We start from the raw sequence: 12,564 nt of genomic DNA, 5'->3' as shown, positions 1-12,564 counted from the left end.
CTTTGTTTGGGAATCATAACTGTAATGGCCACTTTCCATGGAATTGGAAAATAGTTCATCGTAAGACATGCATTGATTATGTTGGTGAGCAACGGGATTATATTCTCTGGAAGATTTTTAAGGCTTCATCGGGTGAGAATGAGGCCCCAAATGTGCCTGCGGGTAATAGAATATATCTTCCACTCTCCGTTTGGCTTTCCTTTTGGATCTTTCATTGAAATTGGGATTATTGGGGGAAAAGAGTGCGGCCTGGAGTGAAGTTTTGAAGGCTTCGGCCTTGTCTTGTGGGTTACTAAGAATGATGTTATTGACTGTGAGATGTAAACGTGGCTGACTTTTTTGCTTCGTTAGGACTTTGAATTGGTTCTAGAATTTAGCACCCTCTGGGTAGTCCAGGTTGGCCGTAACACGCATCTACGGTATTTGTTTCAGCCTGCTTACTTCGAATCTTATAGACGCCGAGAGCTTGTTATACTCTGCTTCGATGAGGGGGTCCCGAAATCTTTTATACTCTCTGATCATTTTACGTTTTGTTTTGATGTGTGCGATGATTTTGGGTGGGAGAGCTGGAGTATATAGATTATATCGTGTTATTGGAAATAACAAATATTCCAGAAAAAAAAAAAACATTAAAGATCTGAAAGTTGTGAATACAAAGTAACTAATCAAATACAATTTATTTAAAATATATATGAATTTATAAATTAATACTTACATAAACGAATAGTCCTTGTCGGATAACTGATACAAATTCCCCCAAAGCGTGAGATTCAAAACATCGTGTTGTTTCATTAGATGTCTAAAATTACCAAGAGTTATTCTTCCCAAATCTTCCACACCTTTGGCATTGATCAACAAATTACTTAAAAGGAAAGTAATTTTAGGACCAAACTCATTTATCTCTTTCTCTTCGTCTTCGCCCAAAAATTTGGAGGGTTGTGCAGAGGGCGACAGCATAAGGTACTGGTAGTAGTGCCGGTACATTTCGTACGATAATCGTGGATCTTTTGTTCTATGGTATAATACTAGAGTACCACATAACTCTGTAGGGATGAGTACATTATTGGTAAGCGGCATGTCATGTTCGGTAGAAATATTATGTCGTATTTGTAAGTGCATTAAATGATCTAGTAATGGTATAAGTTGTAATTCAAATTTGGTGCAAGGTTCAAGATTCTTAGAACTAATTTTGATGCTAATTTCATTTATTTGCTCAATCTTTTTATCAAAATCGTTAAACCCGTAGTCTAATTCTGCTTTGAACTCCACCAGGCAAGATCTTAAACCTTTATTTCCATTGAAAGAGTTAAAAATGTTCAAAACATCATTTCCTTTACGACTAGAATTGTACCGTTCACTTATCTCGTTGAATTTATAAATAATATCATAGTGTTCTTTGCTTGTATAAGGAGGAGGCCTGTTGCTCGATTTCTGATAGTTTTTGCCCAGTTTATGCATAACCGAAAACTGTTTATCTAATTTACTATTTATCTGCTTTAGGATATCTTCTAAGCTTTCTAGTACTGGCAGATTAGTAATCTTTGAAACAGCCTGCACAGAAAATTTATAAAACCATTTGTAGTGTACAGGAAGTTCAGCGAAAACCTTTTGTAGCTGTTTTTTGTCTACATCTACAGAATAATTAAAGTGAAGAAGTTCTACCAACTTAGATTTCCAAAAAAGCATGTAAATCAAATCTATAATATCGTGATTATTAATACTTTCTGTCATATTCACAACAGTCATTAAAAAATCGTTGTAGGCTTTAGTTAGATTGGTAAAATTTTGAATAACAACATCGCCAAAGCGGTCTTCGATTAAACCGTGTTGTAAATATCGAGAATATTCAACTAGAGTTAGTTTGCTTCCTTTTTTTGGTTTAATAAAATTTAATTTTTTGCCATCGAACTCTATTCTATTTCCAGAAATATTAGATAAGTTGTTATTTTCTAACAAAGTATCAACACTGAAGAACAAAGGCAACATTAGGGTGTTGCTTTCAAAAGTATCTTTCGATGTAGATATTTCTGGAATCCAGTTATGGTCAATGGGCAAACTGAGGTCAGTTGAGCTTCTCTGGCATATATACAATAGCTTATTTGTTATATTTAACAGCAAATTTTGCAATGGTGGAGTTAAATGTTGAATAGATTTAATTTTTGCTTGCAAATAGGAATGCCGAATGTTTATATCTTCCAAGGAAGTTGTAGAATAAAAACAAAAGAGTAGATGTCCAAGTTTAACGTCTACATCTGCGCAAGTTTTGACTATATTCTCTAAATAATCAAACAGCAAGACAGACTGTTGTTTAACCTTCTCGATAGATGAATTTAGAGATATTTCTTGTGTTTTAAGTGTTGCATTTGAGTCAAAACAAGCTGAGACTGTACTGGATTCGGTATTAAGTAATTTAGTGATTTCCTCGGTTATAACAGTTTCAAAATTAGTGCAAGTAAATTCACACGGTGACCTAGTTTTATAATAAACTTCCAGTATTGCACTTATAAAAGTCTGTTTGCTATCTACACCATATTTTAGTTGCTGAGCTGCTAGTGTTGAGACTTGAATTAGCTCGTTTACATTTGGTCTTTCGCCTATGATGAGTTCGGAAATAAAATTGTGTAGGTTTATTAGCATTTGTGCATGGAATGAGCTTAGTCCTTCTAGCTGGATTAAACTACTTCTGTCGATGTCATGTGAGCGTTGCAGTTCTCCTTCGTTTAATAGGTAGATTTCTATGCCTCTATTTCTCATAGCCCTAAAATTAAAATGATACATTTTATTTCAGAAACATCAAAATTAGAATTAAATCTATGGCATAAAGAATTTTTTTTAACCAATTTGTACAATATACTCGTATGTTCGGAATAATCGATAAAAACACATCAAATTAGGACACAACGGGTAAGGCACAATAAAATATACCTTCCTTCGACAACTCAGCCTTTTTTACGCGAGTTAAGGAAGATATGCCATTACTAACTCCAATGCTAGAGAAGAATGACTTCTTAATAGGCTTGGAATCAGATACTTATAGGCGACAATCTGATATTGGTTTAATCGGATGTAATACTACGGTGTGTAAGGCAAGGAGAGACCGATACACTAAACATTCTCAAGATATTATGACTATGGCAAGTTATGGAAAACAAAAGGCCCCTAGTCCGTGGCAGACCTTAAATGGTCAAGGGGTGCTAAGAATCTCCAAGTTAAATACTAAGAACCACCCAAAAGTGGAAAACAAAAATGACACATTGACAATTGGAACCTGGAATGCAAAATCTCTCTTTATGCCAGGAAAATCTCATAACATCGTGAGAGAAATGAAAAGAATAGGAGTCAACATTCTCGGAGTCAGTGAAGTTAGGTGGCCTGGATCTGGACAGACAAACATCGATAACCATGTGTTATACTATGCTGGTAATGACGATCCTCATCATTATAACGGAGTGGCATTAATAGTTGAAGAGAAAAGCAGTAAATGTGTAAAGAACTTTATACCTATATCTGATAGAGTAGCTGTGCTACAAATTAATACCACTCCTCGAAAGATTAACTTTATTCAAGTATATGCTGCTACAGGAGAAAAACCAGAAAGAGAAATATGAGAATTCTACCAAGAGATCAAACAGCTAATAAACATCGCAAAGAAATATGATGTAAACATTATTATGGGAGATTTTAATGCCAAAGTAGGTGAAGGACGAACCGAAGACGTAGTCGGAAACTTTGGTTTGGGAATATACAGAAGAGGAAGAATACGTGGATGACAGAAGACATCCTAGAACTGATGGACGAAAGAAGATCTTACAAAAACCGCAATTAAGTAAAATATAAAGAAACCCAGAGAAAAATCCGAAACAAAATCAGGAAAGCCAAAGAAGACTGGATAAACAGCAGATGTCAGAAACTGACGGAATTACTAAAAAAACATGACTACTCCAATGCATACAAAAAGATTAAGGAAATCACAAATATGAAGAAAAAATTCACTACAACAACTCTAGTAGATGATAACAACCAAATAGTATCTAGTCCAGAAAATGTAGGAAATATATGGAAAAAATATATCGAAGATCTGCTTAATGACGAGAGAACAGAACCCCAAATGAATATAGTACAAGACACAATACTTGATATATTAACATCGGAAGTTACAAAAACAATTAATACGGCAAAGCCACAAAAGGCCTCAGGTCCAGATGAGATATATGTAGAGATGATAAAACTTATCAATGAAGAAAATCTTCAGTCCTTAACACTACTATTTAACAACATATATACTATACACTATATACACATATACACTATAATCTTCCCAGAAGACTAGCTTAGATCGACATTTATACCTATACCCAAGAAAAATAAAGCAAATAGATGCTCACAGTTCAGATTAATTAGCCTGATGAGCCATTTTCTGAAAATTTTACTCAAACATCAACATCTATACAGAGAATGCGAAAGAAATCTGAGCGACAATCAATTTGGATTTTGTATGGGGTACGAGGGAGGCATTATTTGGCCTCCAGATATTACTCCAAAAATGACGAGATCAACGAAAAGACGTGTTTCTCTGTTTCATCGTCTACGAAAAAGCATTTGATCGAGTAAAACACACAGAACTCATAGAATCCCTAACACAACATGTATAGACCATAACACGGTGCCCCTTATTGAAAACCTATATTGGGATCAAATAATTCTAGTTCGTATCTACAACAAACAGATAGAACCCGTACAAAAATTTAAGTATCTTGGCTGCTGGATAACAAACGATCTTGACTACGAAGTTGAAATACGTGCTCATATAGAGTATGCTAGTTCCGCTTTTCAAAGAATGAAAAAACTCCTAATAAACTCTACCTTATCGTTGGATATCCGATACCAATTTGTAAAAACATTCATTTCTTCCATATTGATATACGAAGTGGAAACGGACTCTCGGAATCACTAGTATGAGACGTGAAGAAGCCTTTGAGATGTGGGTTTTTCGAAGAATGCTGAAGATCTCTTAGACAGAGCATGTGGCCAACAACGGGGTGCTGAGAAGAATGGGGACTGAGAGAGAACTCCTAAATATTGTAAAAACCAGAAAAACGAGTTATCTAGGACATATTTACAGAGGAGAAAAATACAACTTCCTATGACTGATAATGGAAGGGAAAGGGGAAGGAAGAAGAGGTCCAGGAAGAAGAAAATGCTCCTGGCTGAAAAATGTAAGAGACTGGACAGGCATGGACACATATTCGATACTAAGAACAGTTCAAGATAGAGAGCAATTTGCTGTAGTTATAGCCAACCTTCAGTAATGGAGAGGGCACCTTAAGAAAGAGAAGGAAGATATACAAAAGACACAATCCCTTCTATAATAGATGGTAGTTTGGAATTTCTGCCCAATAAAACCCTCCGTTTGTAGAGAAGGGTATGATGGAAAATCCATATGGCAGTACTTCAGCCGGCTCCTTCCACTCCCTCATTCGCTCTCCATCACATCTATTCTACTCTGCTCTAGTCTAAACTACAACATTCTTGTCCAGAAAGATCAATTTGGATTCAGAAAAAGAAGAAATTGTAAGCCAGTTGCAACTGACAAGACTCATTAGTTAAGCAAAAATCGATTTTAACAAGACTAGAAGAAGCGAAATGGCCACATAGAAAAAATATATGACAGTTTGGAAAGAACTTATATCTTCAATCGAGAGTAAGACTACACTCATACCTGGTCAATGTATGTGATGTATAGATAACCAGCAGAACTTTTTAGGTACCAACAGACCAAAATATGTCTAGGGTGCAAGTAGCTCGTTCACGATGGGATTCGCTGGGTAGCATTATATCGACGTTATTACATAATATTTTTGTTTTAGCCCGGCCCACTGATGGCTGAACTAACACGACGGTATACGCAGACGACACAACAATCTACACAGCATCAAAGGTTTTCAATCAACAGACTACCACAGGAAATAGAATCCAAGACGAGATGTCGTCAAGTGCCAGAAAGTCTAAATCGACGCAAGAAATCCAGAAGAAGATGATCTAGTCACACACATTCATGACCAGCCCTCTATGACAGAGTAAGAAAATCTAATTATAGCAAGCCAACGTTAGAGCTACGACATTGTATACAGCAATAACATAATACATTGACGAAATTCGTGTACCCCCCAACAATAAATTGTTAGCAGGACCCTGGTCTACCTGGCCTTTCGGCATACGACCGTTAGCTAGCCACTAACCTCTACGAGTCCGACACCATTTCAGGGTGGCGCGTTGCATGAAACATCGCGGGGCTCCACCCTCCCCGTATTACCTGGGTTGCGGTACGCCCTTCCGTTATCCCCCCCGGGCGGAAAGGTATAAATTGGTGGATAAATTAACCCGGCTGTATTCTTATCTCCGCGAACCGACGGAGAATGACATAATACAGTGCAACCATCCGGGTAGGATCCAGTGCACACTACCGAGGGAGATGACTGAGAAGGCTGCATCTACAAAACCACAGCCAACAACAGGGTGTAACGATTGTAAAGACGATTACTGAAAAAAACCAAGCATGGATGTACAGCGCCGAAAAAGTACCTACTGAAACAGACGTCTAGATCAGAAGCAGTCGATTCCGAAACTCAAACAGGATGCGGTCCCATACAACAGTAGTTGGTGGTAGAGGCGGTACAGTCATAGAAGAAAAGAAGATCAAGAACAAAATATATTTCTGAGTTGTAAATAGTTAGGTAGTGCAACAAACGTTCTTATTTTTATTTTTTCATTCCTAATTTTTATTTTTACGTTTGATCCAGATTGGCGGTTGCACTCAGCCGCTACTCAGAGGGCGGGGGAGGAGGCCAGGGGGTAGGAGTAGCGACCTTTTTTCATATTTTTTGGGATCTCAAAATTGACATTCCCAGAAAAATTCAGTTTGCTGGTCTCGTTTTTAGAGATCAAATTTCTGACGATTTGTCTAGATGGATTTGGATAGGTTTTAATATTAAAAATATTATATTACAGACCTTGTAGCTAATTTCATGTCATATTCGTCGGGAATATCAACAATTCAATACAGATAGGAGCGAATCAAATAAGAGTACACACTATCGATATATAATATTATATCGATATCGAAGTCCTTGCGGTAAAATATTCTATTAAACACTTTGATATCGAAACTTATTAGTTAATATGAGCCAGTTGTTGTTTCTCATAGTGTGGAACTCAAGAATTAGTAAATTAAACCAACATTTCTCTCTAAAGCATCATAAAGACACACGTCAGAAAACATATCAGCAAAATATCAACAAAAATCATGAAAATCGACATATTTACCCATAAGCTGCAAAAAATGGTTACATATCCAATAATATACTTTACAATATTTATATCGTCTCTAAACGAAAATAAAATAATAGTCCTCAAAAAATTGTTTATTAATACTCAAAAGTTTTATTAACAAAGACATATTAATAAAAAACAGGTAATGACACATATTGCCATCAATAATCTTATACTTAAAATAGATTGCAGGTTTTAAATAATTTAAATCAACTCAATACGCAAATTACTTTAATTAAATCTTTAATCTCTCAACATAAAAAATAATAATCAAATAAATATTTAACTGCAACCTAAACGAATCCTATCGGCCATTGTCTCCTTTATTCTCAAATTACCGTTACAAAAAAAAACAGGAATTTCCATAATTCCTATTCATTATTTATAAAAATAGTTTATAAAAATTTAAATTCTTTAAAAAACGTTCGGTAAAATAAAATACATCAACCGCACACAAAAACAACAAAAAATTGTCTCTGGCACTTACAGTATGACAAAGCCACTGGCCTCTAAAGGAAATATGTGTAATCTCTGAAAACAGGTGGCCCTCTAGATGTAAAAAACGCTATGTTTTCCTCTTCGGCAAAAATATTGATAAAGGTGGTTTGGCGTCGACAAAAAGGCAAATGCTACCTGTAAATGGTAGCGACAAAAAGTGAATTACCAGTCGGACTCACAAAATTGATATGAAAATATGAATAATGATGAAAATATTGATATACCAATAACAACTGAGAACTAAAATTGGATTTTGGCTTTTTATAAACTAGACCTAAACTAATTAGTTTTTGGGAAGAGACTGTGTAGTGTGTTTCAAAATATTTGTTCCCTTGAGAAATAACTCGTAACTAAATTATGAGCCAAAACCAATAAAATATTGAGAGAGATTATGTGCGATTAATACTTAAATGAAGCGGTTTAAAAGAACGTATATTCTAACCTCAAACATAATTTATTACGACAAGGAGGCTTTTAAGTACAAACACTTCGTATTCGAAGCGATAAAAATTAATAATCTCTAGATATGGTACTGAAAATACAGACACGTCAAGAGTTTTAAATTGAAGAAATTCAACATGCTACAATAGGTAATACTATTTTACAGAAGCAAGATCATCAGCAGGGGCAAATTCATAGTGTAGCTACGCTTTGTCAGCTCCATATAGATAATTATATGAATATTCTTGGGGGAAATAACAGAAACCGGATATTGCGAAACTTTTTAAGAACAAAAATACTAAGAATAATAGAAGTTCCATCTGAAAAACAGGACATATATAACTACTGCCAAGTGTTATTGTTTAAACAATGCTCCAGTTGACTTTATTAGTTTAGAGACTTAATAGAGTAAATAAACTACAATTTAAAATTGTGTGTGCTTATTAGAGAATAATTTTGAGTTTAACCTGTAAGATCAAAATAATCTGTTTTAAAATCATTATATATTTTTGTACCTTGAAATTTCTCCGTTTCTTGGATCCATCGTAAGGAAGAGCCTAAAATCTTTATGCGGTTTTATTTCTACCATTTGACCATTGGCGTTCACCCCTCTTTCAGAAACTGTTAGAACTCCATTAGGTTCTAGAAGGGCGTTTAGACGGTCTAGAACAGCAGAGCTACACAAGTTCACGTTGTCTACCAGTAACCAGGAACCATCTTGAAGACACTACAATTATAAAACCAATTATAAGAAATAATAAATAGTTGAATCCTTACTTTGCGATACAATATTAGAAAATATTATAAGTAATCCCCACTTGTTGGTCAACAGATACGGATAGAAGAACCGACACGTGGTAGGGCACTTCATTACCCTGAAGATGAGAAATTAAGTCCGAAGGCGGAAGAGCTAAATTAGTCAACGGTATTGAGATATGGAAAGCCACTGGATGACTACCACATTAAAGATTCTCATGGATATCCTTAGTAAAAATCATCATGGACCTACTAGTCGATAATTTGCTTAATGATCATGGATCTCGGAATCAAAGATCCAACAGTGGAGGACAATCAGATTTACACGAAAATTGGAACATGAAACGTAAGAAGTTTATACCAATCTGGAAAACTAGATAACACTGTGTCGGAAATGTGCAGAATGAAGATTAACATAGTGGGGCTTAACGATATACAATGGCCTAAATCAGAAAAATGTAACACCAGAAACCAAACAATGTATTATTCCGGTAACAACAACTCCAATCACAGGCAGGAAGTTGGCATTATAGTTGATAATAATTCCCAAAAAGCTGTTTGTAACTTTCGTTCCCTACTCTGATCGAGTATTGATGCTGTCTCTCAACTCTCATTTAAAACGTAAAGTAAATATAATCCAAGTATTTGCACCAACTGCAGATAAGGATGAAGACATCATAGAGAACTTCTATGAACAAATTGGCAATGTCTTAAGGCTGACTAAAAGATATCATATTAATATTATATTGAGAGATTTAAAAGCTAAAGAGGCCCAAAGAGAATTGTGTGGGGCGATATGTACTCGGAGAGAGGAATGAACGTGGCGATCGTGGTAGATGGTTGATTTCTGTATTAACGAGGAACTCATAATTGCAAATACCTTGTTCAAACTTCCTAAACATAGATTATACACATAACATTAACAACAAAATAGTCAGAAATCAAAGAGATTATATTATCATCAACAGAAGATATAGAAATTCTATAATATCATACATAACTTATCCAGGAGCGGACATATTCTCCGGGCAAGATCCGGTTATATTGTCGATAAGAACGAAACTAAAGAATGTAAAGCACCCTAGCTCCAAGAAAATCATGGATACAAGGCAACTCAAACAAGACAACACATATCGATGGCTTGGTTCCAAATGTGGCTAACTACAATTTTTCCATTTATGAGCTATTTACACAGTAAACCGCATAATTATTTTAAGTTTTGTTGTAAATGTGGCGAATAGCATTAATTTAAAAATTGGCGCCAGAATATGTAGAACCATTAGTATCTACGTACACAATGAACGTAGTTCGCAATTCCATATGTAGCTAGTAACATATAGCCACCTTTAGACTGGACATCTTTCGATGTAGGTGAAGTTAGCGCCATTTTAAGTTTTGTTGCAAATGTGGCGAATAGCATTAATTTAAAAATTAGCGCCAGAATATGTAGAACCATTAGTATCTACCTACACAATGAACGTAACACATAGCCACCTTTAGAATGGACATCTTTCGATGTAGGTGAAGTTAGCGCCATTTGTTTTATTATAACCCATGGTACAATGAACACATATTTAAACCATCACATTTAATTTCAGAATCAGTTATGTTATCAATGAAGTTACTCTCCACTAAAATAATTATATTGTACAAGCAGCAGGAAATACTTTTTAGGATCTCGGAAATCTTTGTACGAATGCCTCCAACATTTTGATAAAAAACTCTTAATGTGAAGGTAGTTTTTTTGTAGTTTAACTTCACAAACTGTAGGAGCACCACTGCGGTATCTAATGCATAAATTTTCATCGCCAGCAGATTTTTTTTCCTCTAGTTCCTTTTTAGCTGCCTTGTAATGAGTCTTATTCCATCTTAGTTTGATCCTTTGAGATTCTATAAACCAAGAATTATTTGAAAATCTATAGAGATTAAAAACGTCCGAATTGCCTCAATAAAAGAGATAACAGCACCCAGTTGCCTTGGAAATATTGACCCTACTTAAATAAAACATCGCCCGCTCCACTTACCAATACTAATCCCAAATACTGTAGTAAATAAGATTTTAAACCTCATAGTTTAATTTTTGTATAAAAATATGAAATTTTGCTAATAATACATCTTATTTGTCAAAAAGAAGTATCTGGTTATATTGTTTTACACTTTATGAAGATGCGAGATTGTTTCTTCATTCATTAATATTTTTTACTTCTTTGTTATATTCCTATTTTTGATGTCTCCCACTGTATCGGTCTTTCCTCCTATCCTATCTTTAATCAAATTATTGTTTCTAGTGGTATGTACTGTACTGCAATCTCAATAATTTCTCGCTTGTCCTCTTTGTCTGTCGTAAAGTCCATATTAAGGGTAGGTGAATGTTTGACCTTAATGATTATTTTTACTATCTCAGGAATTGCCCATTAGTAAAATTGGAGGCTGGTCATAAATGTATTCGCTAATTGAGAACTTTTGTTTGACAATTACCTTGACCCTTAAGAGACAAATACGTTTATGTTACTATAAATTACAAGAGATATTAACATTAATTCCAATCTTTATTACGACCAAAGCGCTGCCGTACAAATAGATGGAAAGAAAACCGAAGATATAGAAATAAAGAGAGAGGTTCATCAGGGTTGTGTACTCTCACCATTCTTTTTTTAACATATACTCAGATGATATTTTGAATAAAGCCTTGGATGGTTATAATTGTGGCATTAAAATTAAGAGAGGCCCAATTAATCTAAGAGGTACAGACCACATAGTAGTGATAATAATAATAGTAATAATGACAACAACCTGTGAACATCTATATAAGATCTGACAGCAGAAAGCTGTGCTATTTTCAACGTCCAAATGCGTACAAAATTTTTTGGGATATACTCCCACGTAGGGCTCGATAACACGAAAAGAGTCCCACCAGAGCTCAATCCTTTTGATACCGTAGGTATCTGGGATAAGTAAATTTTTCCCTTAGAGGGAGTGTGAGCCATATGGCTAAATCTCAGATAATAACCTGTAAACACCTGTATAAGATCTAAAGGCAGAAAGCTGTGCTAATCTCGACATCCAGATGCGTACAAAAATTTTTGGGGTATACTTCGACGTATCTGTCACCTAGGGCTCGATAACACGGGAAAAGTTCCACCAGAGCTTAATCCTTTTGATACCGTAGGTATCTGGGATAGGTATGGTATGATAGGGATGGTAGGTATCTGAATTTTCCCCTTAGTGGGAGTGTGAGCCGTATGGTTAAATCTGGATAATAATAATAACAATATCGTATGACTTTTTACCTTTCGGACAGTTTCGGCGCCAACTGCATCTTTAACCCTATTTCAGGTAACTAGTGTATTGCATTCTGGCGAAAAATTTGCGATGCAATTTGTTTCGTTTAACTTAATTAAAGTAGCTTGTCATTTTCCCATGCGAGTCTACATATATTTGAGATCTATTAAATTGTCTGTATATGTTGTAACCTCGGAAACCTTTTTTAGATGGTGCTAGAAAGATGGTTGGTGGAGAGCGAGTCGTGGGTTCGAAACT

At 35.3% G+C, this 12,564-nt stretch overlaps 1 protein-coding gene across 1 annotated transcript in view; it reads right to left on the bottom strand.

The window, feature by feature from the left end:
* LOC140445285 (midasin-like) overlaps nucleotides 1-12,564 on the bottom strand; it is an 84,232-nt gene that overhangs the window by 49,658 nt on the left and 22,010 nt on the right. The window contains exons 3-4 of the mRNA XM_072537215.1: nucleotides 8,784-8,995; nucleotides 716-2,758 (exon numbers count right to left, since the gene is read on the bottom strand). Of these exons, the coding sequence (XP_072393316.1) occupies nucleotides 716-2,758; nucleotides 8,784-8,995 (2,255 nt within the window). The remainder of the gene's footprint in view (nucleotides 1-715; nucleotides 2,759-8,783; nucleotides 8,996-12,564) is intronic.

Source organism: Diabrotica undecimpunctata, chromosome 7 (assembly GCF_040954645.1).
Source record: "Diabrotica undecimpunctata isolate CICGRU chromosome 7, icDiaUnde3, whole genome shotgun sequence".
Taxonomy (NCBI): domain Eukaryota; kingdom Metazoa; phylum Arthropoda; class Insecta; order Coleoptera; family Chrysomelidae; genus Diabrotica; species Diabrotica undecimpunctata.
The sequence above is the reverse complement of the archived record's forward strand: the minus strand, read 5'-3'. Positions and strand labels throughout refer to the sequence as shown.